The 17,583-nt window shown below is 37.5% G+C and overlaps 1 protein-coding gene across 5 annotated transcripts in view; it reads right to left on the reverse strand.

The window, feature by feature from the left end:
* Positions 1 to 367: 367 nt before the first annotated feature.
* ARAP2 (ArfGAP with RhoGAP domain, ankyrin repeat and PH domain 2) overlaps positions 368 to 17,583 on the reverse strand; it is a 199,575-nt gene continuing 182,359 nt past the window's right edge. For all 5 annotated transcript variants that reach the window (XM_060299232.1, XM_030881005.2, XM_060299231.1 and 2 more), the window contains 2 exons: positions 13,369 to 13,503; positions 368 to 3,549 (listed from right to left, as the gene is read on the reverse strand). In XM_060299232.1, coding sequence (XP_060155215.1) covers positions 3,190 to 3,549; positions 13,369 to 13,503 — 495 coding nt within the window. In that variant the 3' untranslated portion in view covers positions 368 to 3,189. The remainder of the gene's footprint in view (positions 3,550 to 13,368; positions 13,504 to 17,583) is intronic.

Consider the following 17,583-nt stretch of genomic DNA (forward strand, 5'->3'; position numbering starts at 1 on the left):
TTATCAAAAGTTTAAGAAAACGTGCAAATATCTGGATACTACCATCTATCCAAATAAATTTGGTGCATTTTCAAAAGTATTTCCTTTTACAATATAGTTTGTTTTAGGATTAAAAATTATCAAATGTAAATGCAAATTAGCAGCTAATATAGTTATGTGCACATCATATTTTTGCTTCAATTACTTTTGCTTAGTTTTATTAACTTTAGTTAGGGCTCTAGAAATGAGAGTACCATCAATCTGTTTGTGTCATGTCTGCATATATTCATCATTTAAAAAAGAACAATATTCATACTGACATGTTTGAAAAAATGACAGCTAGTTTGAAGTGTATATTAAATTCAGATTTTTTAAAAAAGGCAAAAAGGAAAGGCAATCTATTTGATTTATTTCTCTATTTTGAAAAGTTGAAAGTGGTTATTTTGAAAATCAGTTGCACTCAAGTGGACTTGTAAAACAATTTTAATTTTTACTCAAAATATATGAGAGGTCATCATTAGTCCTTATCTTACATTTGTAAAATGGAGACAATTGTACAGGAAGGGAAGGGAAACAGAAGTTATTAGATTTTAAGCTCAAGTTTCAAAAGTATTCAAATAAGGCAGGTAAAAAAAAAGATACTTTCCCATTGTCCAACATAATTTTCATGTCTCCTTATTTCATAAAACATAAATATCATTTACCAGAAATAATAGTTTATTTTAGATTTTTTCCTAAATACCATGATTTCTTGCTTTTTAAAGGAAGGCTCCCCAGCAGTGCCACCTATAAACTGACCAGCAGTTTCTCTCTTTAAAAAAATTCCAATCTATGTGGATTTAAAGAATAAATATCACACCCCCATGGTAAACTATTTTATCACCACCATATATAAGTGATCAGTATTTTTCAATGAAGAAATTCATAGCATCAAACAGTGTTACACTGCACTATGATTGGACTGACTGAAGTATGGGCCTCTGTATACAAATTCTGATAAGACACCTGAAAAACAGGGGGAAAAGGAAATGGAAACTTACACTGCATTGAAGAGACTGTGTGCAGAGGACCTTGCATGGATGCCACTTGCACTGAGTGCAAGTGGAATAAAGCTAGGAATGAAGCTTGGCTACCTAAAATAATTTTGATCAAAATAATTTTGATCAAAACTCACCCGACCTAATAAAATTCTAAAGAAACTGACAAAAAGTGCTACCCCTAATGTCACCTATAACTAGATAGTATTGTCTGTGAGGAAAATAACCAACTCAGTAGGTACTCTTTATGTGGAAACAAAAATAGAGGGCTTGGTCATTATTCATCAGGCACAGGGAGGAGACTGCTACTTTATTAAAAAAAAAAAAAAAAAGACAAGGTTAAAAGTGAACTGGTAGCCCCCAGAAGTATAGTATCAATTGTTAATCTAACTCCTACCTCCAGGTGGCCATATGTTGTACACTTCCAGTAAATTTTGACTCAGTCTTACCTAATAAGAAATGAACATACAAAGAAAAACAATAAACCAACAATAAAACCCTGTGATGATGAATGTTGCTCATTCCACAATGATAGTAAGGAACTCTAAATAAAAAAAAACAAAAATTGCTTGTACACAGCAACAGTGCAAGTGTCATCCATGCCAGGTCCTGTGCACACAATCTCTTCAATGCAGTATAAGTTTCCTCTCAGCAGCCACCACCTGCAAAGAACTGAAGTGTAGTGAATGGATTTGCACTGCAGCTGATTCACTGACACTGTAAGGAAGAGTGGCCAGTGCCATTATTCGTGATTAGTGGCTGAATACTAATCTTGGGAAATAGTCACTAGACTTTTTTCTTAACAAGCAGTTTCTCGTGAACAAGGTCTGGTCAACAGTGAACTAGAATGAATCTCAACCTGACCTCCTTGACTTTTAGGACATTTTTAACTCTGCCTCTCTTTTTTTTTCTAAATGTCGGTTCATTGGTTTGTTTATTTTACTTTTGGCTGTGTTGGGTCTTCGTTTCTGTGCGAGGGCTTTCTCCAGTTGCGGCAAGCAGGCGCCACTCTTCATCGCGGTGTGCAGACCTCTCACTATTGTGGCCTCTCTCGTTGCGGAGCACAGGCTCCAGATGCACAGGCTCAGTAGTTGTGGCTCACAGGCCCAGTTGCTCTATGGCATGTGGGATTTTCACAGACCAGGGCTCGAACCCGTATCCCATGCATCGGTAGGCAGATTCTCAACCACTGCGCCACCAGGGAAGCCCCCTCTTTGCCTCTTTTAAAGTGTTGTTTGATAGGCAGCCACTAAAATAAATCCTCCCCCTTTTCAACTTACTTCCTTTTTTTCCCCTAAGGTTGGCCCTGTGTAAACCTAAAAACATATGGTAACCTTATATACAAGGTTTCTCAAAGTGCAAAATGTGTTACATATAATTTCATAGGCTTCATTTATACAGAGCATTCTATACAATACAGTACAGTTTGCGATTTCTGTTCATAAATTTACACCACTTAGACAACTAGAGTTGACCCTTGAACAATGTGGGTTTGAACCGCCATGGGTCCACTTATACATGGACATCTTTTTTTTTTTTTTTTTTTTGCGGTACGCGGGCCTCTCACTGTTGTGGCCTCTCCCGTTGCGGAGCACAGGCTCCGGATGCGCAGGCTCAGTGGCCATGGCTCACGGGCCCAGCCGCTCCGCGGCATGTGGAATCCTCCCAGACCGGGGCACGAAACCGTGTCCCCTGCATCGGCAGGTGGACTCTCAACCACTGCGCCACCAGGGAAGCCCCATGGACATCTTTCGATAGTGAATCCTACAGCACTACATGATCCACAATTAGTTCAGTCCACAAATGCAGAGGAATTTTGTATACAGGGGAGGGGTTTGACTACAAATTATGCATGGATTAACACACCAACCCTTGCCCATGTTGTTCAAGGGTCAACTGTACTTCAAAAGGTGGCCACTCAAAGTAACCCAATGCCTTCCTACACAAGGTTAATATAGCTGAACTGTACAGGCTTTGTTCAGAACAAAACACAGTGAATTTACACTTATATATACATACATAGTTTAAAATGCTCTTTAAATGGTTAAGGATAGCTAGACAAATCTCACCAACCATGAAATATATTTTGGTTTCTGGTTTGCACACATACATTGTACACAATATTTAAAAAAATAATTTGCAAGACAAGTCATTTTATTTATTTTTACACCATCTACTCAGGCTGTGACTCTTTTGGAAGGGTTCTTGCCCGCTGTAGAACCACACTAAGCTCTTCGATGACCTTTGGTGGTAACTTATTATTAGAGTCCAAAGTAGCTTTGCCATTCCTGTCCTCAGTCTTTCTCAATGTCTTTAGGCCTTTCTGGCCTTTCTGTTGCCCTTGAAGGACCTCAGCCTCTGTGTCCTCCAGACAGTTGAAACTCCAATGTTTTCTGGTTCGATTTCGAAGTTTCTCATCCTTGTGCTCCAGGCACTGGGCCACGATGGAGGCTCTCTCCCTTAAGGTGCCATCCCCAGGCTCTTGGTCATGCTTTGCACTGAGCCGTAGCCTTTCGAGTTCTGCTTTTGCACTCTAAAAATAAAACAAAACATCTCACAGGGAAGCAAGATCTGGAACACTTTTTTTAAAGAATACTCTGCACATAAAAGTTGATGCTTCTTGTATTAGAATTTATTTCTGTGATTTAGGTTCTAACATGACTTTGGTACAAGCAGCATGTCTGAATTTATAGACTGATCTTAGAGCTACAAAATCAACTGAAATGGAGATCATGGAAATTCATTTTAACAAGCATTTAGCATACCACTTCAAAGATGTCTTTCAAGTTAGTTATTCAAATTAACTCTCATTTCAAACTTGCCTCTTCCAATTCAGTGCCGCTTATATGTGTCACATATTCATGCATCTGTAATTCCTACAGTGTTATACCCAAAGGACAGAGGAAAAAGGGAGTCTCCGTGGCCATGAGTCCAGGAAATGCTCTGTACTACAGATCCCTCTTTGAGAGTCACAATACATATTAGCATATTAAAGAAGCTAAGAAATATTACAGCAGAAAAATCTGACTTCTTTTTCTATTTTCTCTTCCCCAAATATTTGACTAGTGAAATCTTTTCCCCGCATAATACCCTATTAGAATCCCACAGAAATATATACCCATAGATATACTTAGGAAAATACTGAAAGGTATATATAGTTGTGTATTAAAACCCACTTTTGTATCAGTGGATTAAAGTACACATTCATTCAGTGAACTTTAAGTGCCTACAGGTACCAGAAATCCATTGAGACACAACTTGCATTGGGACAGAGGTGCACTTTCCTAACTAGCGTCCAGGGTGTCTTGTGACTGGGCAAGTACTGGCATCCAGAACTCTCATGAGATTCTCAAAGGTGACTACAACCTCATCAAATGTAAGATAAAAGAATGAACAACAGAGAAGCAAGCATCTAGTGGATATGGAGCCACAGCAAAAGGCTACCCAAAAAATTGGGTCAGGGCAGGAAGGCATAGTCATTTTTCTTTTCACAAACAAGAATTGAAGGAATTTCTTCAATATTTCCCTAGTAAAAATTGAAAAGCACAGAAAGAAGAAATCCAAAGAAAATTTTTTTTATTATATTACAAATGTTTGAGAGAGAGAAGATGAAATAAAAGGGGTAGTATATAATATTAAGAATGGGACTATTTTGCAGATGGCAGAGTAGTAGGACGTGAGCTCACCCCTTCTTAGGAAAACACCAAAAATCACAACTAACTGCTGAACAACCATGAACCAAAAAAAAAAAGCCAGAACCTACCAAAAAAGATACCCTACATCCAAAGACAAAGAAGAAGCCACATGAGATGGCAGGAGGGGCACAATTGTGATAAAATCAAATCCCATATCTGCCAGGTGGGTGACCCACAAAACTGGAAAATAATTATACCACAGAAGTTATCCCATAGGAGTGGAAGTCCTGAGCCTCACATGAGGCTTCCCAGCCTGGGGGTCTGGCAACAGGAGGAGGAGCCCCCAGAGAATCTGGCTTTGAAGGCCAGCAGAGTTTGATCACAGGAATTCCACAGGACTGGGGGAAAACAGAAACTCCACTCTTGGAGGGTACACACAAGGTCTCAAGCACACCAGGACCCAGGGAAGAAAAAGGAATGAACTCATAAAAGACTGGGCCAGACCTACCTGCCAGTATTGGAGGGTCTTCTGCAGAGGCAGGGGGGAGGCTGTGGCTCACTGTGGGGGACAAAGACACTGGCAGCAGTAGTTCTCGGGAGTACTCATTGGTGTGAGCTTTCCTGGAGGCTGCCATTTCCTCCCCAAGACCTAGCCCCACTGGAGCCTGTAGGCTCCAGTGGTGGGACGCCTCAGGCCAAACAACCAATACAGCACCACCCATCAGCAGACAGACTGCTTAAAGTCTTCCTGAGCATGGCCCTGCCCACCAGAAGGACAAGACTTAGCTACACCCACCATTGGGCAGGAACCAGTCCCTCCCACCAGGAAGCCTGCACAAGTCCCTTAGCCTCATCTACCAGAGGGCAGACAGCAGAAGCAAGAACTACAATCCTGCAGCCTGTGGAAATGAGATGGCAGAGGATTATTTCCCAGATGAAGGAACAAGATGAAACCCCAGAAGAACAACTAAGTGAAGCAGAGATAGGCAATCTACCAGAAAAAGAATTCAGAGTAATGATACTGCAAGATGATCCAAGATCTCAGGAAAAGAATGGAGGCACAGATTGAGAAGTTACAAGAAAAGTTTAACAAAGACCTAGAAGAACTAAAGAACAAACAGAGATGAACAACACAATAACTGAAATGAAAAATACACTAGAAGAAATCAATAGCTGAATAGCTGAGGCAGAAAAACGGATAAGTGAGCTGCAAGACAGAATGGTGGAAATCAATGCTGCAAAACAGAATAAAGAAAAAAGAATGAAAAGAAGTGAAAACAGTCTAAGAGACCTCTGGGACAACATTGAATGCCCCAACATTCACATTACAGGAGTCCTGGAAGGAGAAGAGAGAGAGACAAAGGATTTGACAAAATAATTGAAGAGATAATAGCTGAAAACCTCCCTACCATGGGAAAGGAAACAGTCACCCAAGTCCAGGAAGTACAGAGAGTCCCGGGCAGGATAACCCCAAAAACAACATGCCGAGACACATAGTAATCAAATTGACAAAAATTAAAGACAAAGAAAGAACATTAAAAGCAACAAGGGAAAAGAGACAAATAACATACAAGGGAACTCCCCTAAGGTTAACAGCTGATTTCTCAGCAGAAACTTTACAAGCCAGAAGGGAGTGGCACAATATATTTAAAGTGATGAAAGGGAAGAACCTACAACCAAGAATACTCTATCCAGCAAGGCACTCATTCACATTTGAGAGAGAAATCAAAAGCTTTACAGACAAGCAAAAGCTAAGAGAATTCAGCACCACCAGACCAGCTTTGCAACAAATGCTAACGGACTTCTCAAAGCAGAAAAGAAAGGGCCACAACTAGAAACAAGAAAATTACAAATGGAAAAGCTTTCTGGCAAAGGCAAACATACAGTAAAGGTAGGAAATCATCTGCACACAGATATGATTACCAAAACCAGCAACTGTGAGATGAGGAGAGCACAAATGCAGGATATTGGAAATGCATTTGAAATGAAAAGACCAGCAACTTAAAACAATCTTGTTTGTATATAGACTGCTATATCAAAACCTCACGGTAACTGCAAACTAAAAATCTACAATAGATACACTCAAAGAAAAAGGAATCCAAACACAACACTAAAGTTAGTCATCAATTCACAAGAGAACAAAAGAGGAAGGGAAGAAAAAAGAGCTGCAAAAACAAATCCAAAACAATTAACAAAATAGCAATAAGAACATATAGATAATTACCTTAAATCTAAATGGAATGAATGCTCCCACCAAAAACAGACTGGCTGAATGGATACAAAAACAAAACCCCTAGGGCTTCCCTGGTGGCACAGTGGTTGAAAGTCTGCCTGCCGATGCAGGGGACACGGGTTCGTGCCCTGGTCCGGGAGGATCCCACATGCTGCAGAGTGGCTGGGCCCGTGAACCATGGCCACTGAACCTGCACGTCCGGAGCCTGTGCTCCGCAACGGGAGAGGCCACAACAGTGAGAGGCCCACGTACCGCAAAAAACAAATAAACAAAAAACCCCTATATATATTCTGTCTACAAGAGATGCACTTCAGATCTAGGGACACATACAGACTGAATGTGAGGGGATGCAAAAAGGCGTTCCATGCAAATGGAAATCAAAAGAAAGCTGGAGTAGCAATACTCATATCAGACAAATAGGCTTTAGAATAAAGACTGTTACAAGAGACAAGGACACCACATAATGATCAAGGGATCAATTCAAGAAGAAGATACAATAATTGTAAATATATAAGAACCCAATATAGGTGCCTCAATATATAGGGCAAATACAGCCATATAAGGAGAAATCGACAGTAACCAATAATAGGGATTTTAACACCCCATTTTCATCAACGGACAGATCATCCAGACAAAAAATCAGTAAGGAAACACACTTTAAATGACACATTAGACCAGATGGACTTAATTGAGATTTATAGAGCATTCTATCCCAAAGCAGCAGAATACATATTCTTCTCACGTGCACATGGAACGTTCTCCAGGTCTGTGCTGGGCCATAAAGTGAGCCTCAGTAAATTTAAGAAAATTGAAATCATCAAGCATCTTTTCCGACCACAACAATATGAGATTAGAAATCAACTATAAGAAAAAAACCCGTAAAAAACACAAACATGTGAAGGCTAAAAAATATGCTATTAAACAACCAATGGATCACTGAAGAAATCAAAGAGGAAATCAGAAGATACCCAGAGACAAATGAAAATGAAAGCACACTGATCCAAGACCTATGGATGCAGCAAAAGCAGTTCTAAGAGGGAAGTTTACAGCAATGTAATCTTACCTCAGGAAACAAGAAAAATTACAAATAAACAACCTAACCTTACGCTTAAAGCAACTACAGAAAGAAGAAGAAAAACCCAAAGTTAGTAGAAGGAAAGAAATCATAAACATCAGAGCAGAAATAAATGAAATAGAAATGAAGAAAACAACAGAATATCAATGAAACTAAAAAGCCGGTTCTTTGAAAAAATAAAATTGATAAACCTTTAGCCACACTCATCAAGGAAAAAAGGGAGAGGGCTCAAATCAATAAAAGCAGAAATGAAAAAAGAGAAGTTACAGAGACACCACAGAAATACAGAGGATCATAAGAAACTACTACAAACAACTATACGCTAATAAAGTGGAAAACCTGGAAGAAATGGACAAATTCTTAGAAAGGTACAATCTCCTAAGAGTGAACCAGGAAGAAATAGAAAATATGAACAGATCAATCAGGAGTACTGATATTGAAACTGTGATTAAAAAACTCCCAACAAACAAAAGTCCAGGACCAGATGGCTTCACAGGTGAATTCTATCAAACATTTAGAGAAGAGCTAACACCTATCCTTCTGAAAGTGTTCCAAAAAACTGCAGAGGAAGGAACACTCCCAAACTCATTCTATGAGGCCATCATCACCCTGGTACCAAAACCTGACAAAGATACTACAAAAAATGAAAATTACAGGCCAATATAGCACTGATGAACGTAGATGCAAAAATCCTCAACAAAATACTAGCAATCTGAATCCAACAATACATTAAAAGGATCATACACCATGATCAAGTGGGATTCATCCCAGGGATGCAAGGATTCTTCAGTATCTGCAAATCAATCAGTGTGATACACCATATTAACAAATTGAAGAAGAAAAACCATATGATCACCTCAATACATGCAGAATAAGCTTTTGACAAAATTCAACATCCATTTATGATAATAACTCTCCAGAAAGTGTGCATAGAGGGAACATACCTCAACATAATAAAGACCATATATGACAAACCCAAAGCTAACATTATATCCAACAGTGAAAAGCTAAAAGCATTTCCTCTAAGGTCAGGGACAAGAGAAGGATTTTCAATTGTGCCACTTTTATTCAGCATAGCTTTGGAAGTCCTAGCCATGGCAATCAGAGAATAGAAGGAAAAAAAAGGAATGCAAATTGGAAAAGAAGAAGTAAAACTGTCACTGTTTGCAGATGATGTGATACTATGCATAGAAAATCCTAAAGATGCTACCAGAAAACTACTAGAGCTCATCAATGAATTCGGTAAAGTTGCAGGATACAAAATTATTACACAGAAATCTGTTGCATTTCTACACACTAAGTATGAAAGATCAGAAAGAGAAATTAAAGAAACAATCTCATTTACCATCTCATCAAAAAGAATAAAATACCTAGGAATAAACCTACCTAAGGACGCAGAAGACTTGTACTCTGAAAACTATAAGACACTGATGAAAGAAATCGAAGATGACACAAACAGATGGAGAGATATACCATATTCTTGCATTGTAAGAATCCACATTGTCAGAATGACCATACTTCCCAAAGCACTGCTATCTTTAAAATAGATAACCAACAAGGTCCTCCTGGATAGAACAGGGAACTCTGCTCAATATTCTGTAATAACCTAATGGGAAAAGAATTTGAAAAAGAATAGATACATGTATATGTATAACTGAATCACTTTGCTGTACACCTGAAACTAACACAACATTGTTAATCAACTATACTCCAATATAAAATAAAAATTTTTTAAAATACTATTTTGGAAAAAAAAAAAACTGAGTAGCATAAACAGTGCTGTAACTAAGGATGTCTAATATAATGTTTAAAGGGCAACACCTCACCTCTTTTTCTCTATAGTGCTCATCACTTTCTAATATATATACTAGACAAGCTACTTATATCTCTTGTGATTATCTGAATGCCCTGCTAGAAAGTTAATGCAATGCAAGGATTCTTTTGATTTGTTCATTGACGTGCAAACCTATCACAGTGCCAGCACACAGGAAGTGGTCAATAAATATTTTCTGAATAGGAAGTGAAGAAAGCTTAAAAAAATTCAGATGTTTAATATTCTGTTCTATTTTCCTAAATTTCAGCAGATCAGGACATGAAATTTTGTAAGTCAAATTCAAGCTGAATAAAAACATTTTAATCAACATAAATTATAAATAATTTTGCAATTTAGAATTTTCTGAAATTCTATGTATAGAATTCTATGTATAATCTCATGATTATACATCTCAGATAAGTATTTCTTCTCTAAAACTGATAGGAAGAAATATTTAGTTATTTAGTATCTAGTTGAATTCCAAAGTTTAATTAGAATATGTTTAAGAGAGATAGTAGTAATAGTTGCACAACCATGTGAATGTAATTAATGTACTATGCACTTAAAATGGTTAAAATGGAAAATTTATGTGTATTTTATCACAGTACAAAAAAAATGAGAGATTAGTAAAAATTATGGCTATTTAGCATAGGAATGTGACTGGGAGTTTATAAATATGAATCTTACTAAAAAGTTTCACGTGACATCTATTACGGAAAATCAAGGATCAATATAGAGTGGTTTTATATATTATACAGTTCTCATTACTTTTCAGTTATCAGCAGAAAGACTTTGGGACGCTCTTAGATGCAGAATTTAGAGGCCAAATATTCATACATGTAATGCTGAAGTTTCAAGTAAAACTATGATATTAGCCTAAATGACATAACCTTATACAAAGGCGGGGAGGCATGATGAAGTGAACTGGTAGAAATCAAGAGATGGTAGTGAGTGCTTTGCATGAACAATATGGTGTGTGGAGTGCCTTTGCATGTTATGGGGAAAGAAAGCCAAGGCATCAGTACTGTGGAAAGAAGGGCATCATTTATGTGCTGCACTATCCTTAAGGTCTTAATAATTTAAAAAGAAAGACTGATAAGGTATGAAATTTAGGAGAGTAAAAGGTAGGCTGGTCCAGACGATGGCAGTTTGCGTCAGAGGGCATTTAGAGAAAACTGTTTGTTTAAATGGAAATGAGGATCTGAAATGGAGTGTGTCTCCCAGCAGAGAGAACACCCCCCCATGAAGTAAGGGCTTTTATTATCCCTAGGAGCTTACAGATAAAAGCTGAGCACAATGAACACGATGAAGTAGGTACCTAAGTGGAAGTAGGAGGGCCGTAGGTAGCATATAGCTTGTACATTCTTATGCACTATTTGCCTCTTCATGTATGATTTCCTTTGTCAACAACTTACTTCCTCTGGCTTATTCACTAGCTCACTACTAATTTACTCAATAAATTTTGGAAGTCACTTCCTCCAGGAAGCCTTCCCTGCCTGGAGGAGGTATTCTCATACAAGTTTCTACTGAACCTCATGAAAGCAAGACAGCTCATGGAATGGGAAGTCACCAAATTCACCAATCTGTCAACAATTTGTTTGAAAAGCAACGCTTCTTGAATATATCTGTTGATATGACTATATATATATATATATATTTTTTTTTTTTGTGGTACGTGGGCCTCTCACTGTTGTGGCCTCTCCCATTGTGGAGCACAGGCTCCTGACACACAGGCTCAGCGGCCATGGCTCACGGGCCCAGCCGCTCTGTGGCATGTGGGATCCTCCCGGACCAGGGCACAAACCCATGTCCCCTGAATTGGCAGGCGGACTCTCAACCACTGCACCACCAGGGAAGCCCGATATTACTATATTTTTTTCTTATGAATCTACTCTTAGTAATACTTTGTCATTTTATTAATATATTTTCTTATGTATTTACATAAATCTAATTCAATAACAAATATTTTATTGGTTCATATGAAAATTTGCAATTCTGTCCTTTTTAAGAATTAAATTTTAAAATTTGTTGAATTACCACATTTACTAAATTTACAAAAAAGCTTGGTTTAGTTTACTAACAAATTTTCTAGCAATTAGTATTTCACAAAATTGCTTTTTAAGCCTTTAACGATTTTGTTACAGTTTTTGTACAGTTTTCTGGTCTCAAGTATGCTAAAAAATAATTGTCTCTGAAATTCTGGATTTGGGATTAAGTAAGAAATTATTATATATTCAATCATCACCTCAGTTCTGTACTGGATACTGGTTAATGTATTTTGAGCCTAATAATTTATTTTTTTGCTTTGCTCCGTAATCAATCCTGAGGCACTGTCAGGAGAAGCTGGAGTCACAGTAGGACATATCTACTCCCTATGTTTCTGTGTTCCCTAATCTGGGTTCTTGGGAAACATGACTCTTAAAATTTTAAGATTCCAGATTAGCTGAGGAATCCATAGTTCTGCAAAGCAGTTTATTAGGAAGAAAAACCCGTAAGCGCAGAATGGCAGGAGGGACAAGCTCCTGAGTTCTTACTGTCTTATTCCTCCTTTTGATCACAGCAGCGCATAAGGACTGAACAGGCAACAAAGGGAATAAACCATTATTTCAAAGCTTTTATCTTCTGGAGAAGAAGCGTATTACAGTGAGATAAATGTTCAAGGAAAGACAGTCATGGAAAAACATTTAAAAAAAATCTGATCACTAAATTAAAATCGCTTTTGTCTTTCAAAAGTTATTCCTGTTATACCTGAAACTAACACAACGTTGTAAATCAACTATACTCCAGTAAAAATTAAAAAAAAAAAGTTATTCCTGTTTGGAAAGCAAGGAACTCACACAGCTTAATGGCCAAACCTAGGCTCCAAGAGGAAATAACAGTATCTTTTACATGCTTTTCTTTTTGCTTTGAGGGACTCATTTAAGGTCTTGAAATGCACATTAGTTGCAAATTGTCTAATGAGTTTTGAGTGCAAACAGCCTATGTCTTTTTCCTGAATCAAGACTGATGCTACTTATGGTCACCCTGCCCTTCAAGGTGAGAAGGAAAGCACACAGTTTTCATGAAAGATGCCAAATCTTCTTTATTGATGCTCAGGGGTCATCTTGCAGTTCCTTATATTAACTGAGACACCCCATCGGTTCCCAGCCTCTGAAATTTGATTGTGTTACTGGAAAGTCTAACTACCATGGCTCCAGACATTCTGCCATGGGCTCATTCTAAGGAGGTTAGAAGTGAACTTGTAAGGCTAATTTGAGACTGTGATTTTTATCACCAGAACTTATATATACATATTTAAGATTCTTGGCCACTTTAGGAATAAAAACAAAAAGTGGTATTGTACATATTTAATAGAGTGGTCAATGACATTATTAAAATTGATCATTTAAGAGAAGTTAATAAAATATAACACTTCAGAGAGTGGCATAGGGTCATTCATAAAGTTTTCTTGATGGATGTTATTTTTACTGTGCTTTTCAAAGTGCTTATTACTGTGCTTTTGAAACCAATGAAGTAATTAATGCATTTAATCACATTAAGACATAAGAAAACAAATGCTATGATTAATATAAAAACAAATAAAATCCTAACCTTACCTCAATATCTCTCCAGGCTTGGGTTGCATTTTTCTCATGCTGGATGGGAATTAGAGGCAAACCTCCAATTTTGGGAGTTTTGGTTATAGAACGTTTTCGTTCCTTTCCAGCTGGTGGCCATATATCACTTTCATGCTGTGGAAACAAAATTTCTTGCTGTGGGTGTGTGATTTTATTATGTGGTACACCAAATTATATAGTCACTTGGCTCCTTTCTCATATATCCAAGTCAGATGATCTGCTTTCCATGAGAAGGCTGTTTGTAATTATGATGTTCACTCTGATGGTGGTACCGCGTGAGGATGTAAAACTCTTAAGTGAACTGAGCTTTGAGGTCTCAGTTCAATTTCTAAACGTCAAATACATGTCTTCTGTACTACTTATCCAACCAAAAGGGGAAAAATATTTAAGGAAATCGGCAAATCTCTTTGTGGAAGAAAATTAATATACATGTCTACATTTTTAGGCCCTGTAATCAAAGCAATTGTACATTCATTTTCCCTTACCACCAAAGATAACTTTCGTGTCAAAATAATTTGACATTATATATACCCCAAGTCAACCTAAGGCATGGCTACTGGAAAAATTATCTTTATTTTATGACCTTTTGAAAAATGTTATTTTCATTTAATTGAATTCCAAAGAAACGTTACCTTGTACACAGACATTTATACTGAAAATCATTGTACAACAGAGAGTGGCACACATTTGTTCTCAAACTATTGACTACATATTCTGGGCACTGAGCAATTATAGATATGACTGGAGAAAAGGTAATTTTGCAAAGGGGAGAAATATCCATAGGTTAAAAATATAAGCTCTTGGATGATAAATCCTTAAGATATGCATATAAAAGAAAAATCCTTAAAGAATTTTTCTATTCTTCAGGGTAGATTAACTTTTCAGAAGTTGGGAAAAACAAATTGATTTTCAGACAACAACCTGTGAAAGAAATACAGAATACCAACTACACACAATGAGACGTTTACAGATGTTATGATGAAATGAAAACCATTTGGTAAACTATATAGCTAAATGCCTACTCATTTTTTTCCTCTAAAGAATGAACAGATTCTTATTCTTATGTTGCAATTAGTAGTTTAACGTTGTGTTTTATAGCAAAGAACTAATTTCAACAAATGTTGACTATATACTCACTATAAAATAGCAGCTAAGTTATACTGAGGGGCAGACTGCTTGCCTTTGTGCTTATCAATATACGGATATTATCTCGTTTAATCCTCAATGATCCTACAGTGCAGGTCCTATTATTACTAGATTTAGTGCATAGGCATCAGATCTACCCTTGGATTTCAGTGAAGTGCTTACTTTGGTTCAGCAAATCTACAATGGTAAATTATACAATATTTCAATCAGAGAGAAAGTTACAAGCTTCATATTATTATTTTTATGTCATGGTCTTAAACTTGGTAAAAAAAACTTTGATATTACGTAATTGGGATGTTCCCAACATGTAAAGCTGGGAGAATACTGGCTGGGAAGGAATTAGGTAATCCTATGAATTATGCCTACACTTTTACTCACTGATGTATAATATATGTGTTAAACGGTATTTTGAGGAATCTAAGAGCAAATGTAGTTTTCAAACACATTTTTTTTTCTGACATGATATACAATGCTGTGAATACCAGCTAATTAGTTCTCACTGGATTGATCCAAGAGGTATTTTTCCCAATAACAGAAATCTTTAGATCTAAGTAATATGTTCTGATAACCTTTATAGTTATGTATAAGTGACTTCAAAAGTCATACTGCATGGAGCATATAGCTGAGGATCATACTCTCATTATAGTGATCACAGCCCCAAATCTTCATTTCTGCATCCCACTTTTTCAAATTTTTTCCCCACATCTTTACTGAGGTATAATTGACAAAACTGTAAGATATTTAAAGTGTACAACGTGATGATTTGATACATGCATACATTGTGAAAGGATTCCCCCCATCGAGTTAATCAGCATACCTATCATCTCACATATTTAACCTTTCTGGGTTTCTTTTGGTAAGAACATTTAAGTTCTACTCTCTTAGCAAATTTAAATTATATAATACAGTGTTATGAACTATAGTCACCATGTCATCTATTAGATCCTCAGACCTTATTCATCTTATATCTGAAAGTATGTACCCTTTTACCAGACTCTCACTATTTCCCCCACAGCCCCTGGCAACCAACTGTTCCATTCTGTTTCTATGAGTTTGATTTTTATATGGAATACCATGCAGTAATTGTCTTTGTCTGGCTTAATTCACTTAGCAAAATGCCCTCCAGGTTCATCCATGTTGTCCCAAATGACAGATTTCCTTTTTTAGGGCTGAACAATATTCCATTGTATACATGTTTGTATATATGTATGTGTGTGTATATACACACACACTACACACATCTTTATCCATTCATCCATCGATAGACACTTAAGGTTGTTTCCATACCTTGCCTATGGTGAATAATCCTGCAGTAAACATGGTTCTGCCTATCACTTTCTGACCTTGACATCTTTCCAGGTAACCTAGTTTAGTTTCATTAACCCTAAATATTCTTTAGACTCCTTGAGATCTTCAGTCCATTCTCCACCACCATTCTACTTTTCACATTTTTTCCCACTTCCTTCACAGTCTGGCTTAGATTTCATGGTCAATCAGTATACTCACCTCCTTATAAATAAGATCAAGTCCTGTGCTGCTTCTCCTTTGATCACACTTGCCTGGCAAAGCCCCAAGCCTAGTTAAACCCAATTATACTTACTCCATGGGTGCCTCCAAATTGATGGAGGGGAAATAAAAAATAGAAAATCAATCTGGAGATGCATCTCACTTTAAATTTACCCTTAAATTTCAAGTGAGCACTTAGCCTTCCCTTCATATTCTAGTATAGTACAACTGGCTCCCTCACTCTCTGAAGGTATTATCTCATCTTTTATTCTGCCCCTACACTTCTAATATCCACCCCTGACTCACATGTGGTGACCTCACTGATTTAATTGAAAAATTATTAGTAATCATCCAATAATTTCGTTTTCCCACCATGAAATGTACCAGTCTCTCTGCATCTATAGCCATATAAACAAGGCTCCCTTCTCTTCCAATAAGTATTTACTCTGATTATAAATAACTCTGCCCCAATCATATCTATAATCACTCAGTGGGCCAGAATATATAGTCAATAATATGAGAACAAATGTGCCCCACACTCTGTTGTACAATGATTTTTTTTCACAATGCTGAACACATGCACTTGCTCACATTGCTTCCTGTTGGCTCAGGGCCTCTGCTGGTTTAATATTCTATCCTCTAATTCCTTGATAGAATTCTCTACATGTATCACCTGGTTTTCCTCCTTCCTCCAAGCTTCTTATTTCTTTTGCTCAATTTTTCACTTCTGTTTGACCTTTAACGTTTGGAATGTCCTAGGGCTTATTTGTCTGTCTTCTCTTTCTCTGTCTTTCCCTATAGCCTCCCCTCTCCAATTTTGTGTTCTAATTCTCTCTCATTCATACAGTCTCTCTCTCATCTCACCCTATCCTCCTATGGCCTTTCAATACAATCCAAATGCTGACTTCCACAAAATTTACATTTCGGCCCCAAACTTTTGCCTGAGTTGTTGATCTATACACCTAAACTGCTACTCATCATATCCCCTTGTATGTCTAACAGGCATCTCAGATTTCATGTGGCCAAAACAGAACTCTCAATTTTCTTCTGCATCTCTGATAATGTCACCTACATTCATCAGCTGCCCAAGGCCAAACAAACAACTTGGACTCTTCCTTGATTTCTACTCCTCAAACTGCTATAGCTGATCAATCTGTAAGCTTTACTGCCTCTACCTTCAAATACTCCTGGATCTGAATATGTCTTACCAGACCCACTGTTACCACCCTAGTCTGAGCTGCCATCTTCTTCCACAGAGCTGTTCTTCCTGCTTCCATCTTTGACCTTCTACAGTGCAGTTCAACAAAGGAACCAAAATTATTATTTTCCAGTAATATAAGCTGATTATATCTTTCCCTTGTTTCCCACTGAAACTCCTAAACTGGGACCACATCATCTGTCCCCTGCCTTCCTTATCTCTTACATCCTGTCTCAGATAGGCCTTCATGATAGTCATGGAATAAGTCAAGATTATAACATGTCAGGACCTTGCTGACCCCTAACCCTGCCCTGGAATGCTCTGCCTGTCCTGCATACCTGGCT

This window comes from Globicephala melas, chromosome 5 (genome assembly GCF_963455315.2).
Source record: "Globicephala melas chromosome 5, mGloMel1.2, whole genome shotgun sequence".
Taxonomy (NCBI): domain Eukaryota; kingdom Metazoa; phylum Chordata; class Mammalia; order Artiodactyla; family Delphinidae; genus Globicephala; species Globicephala melas.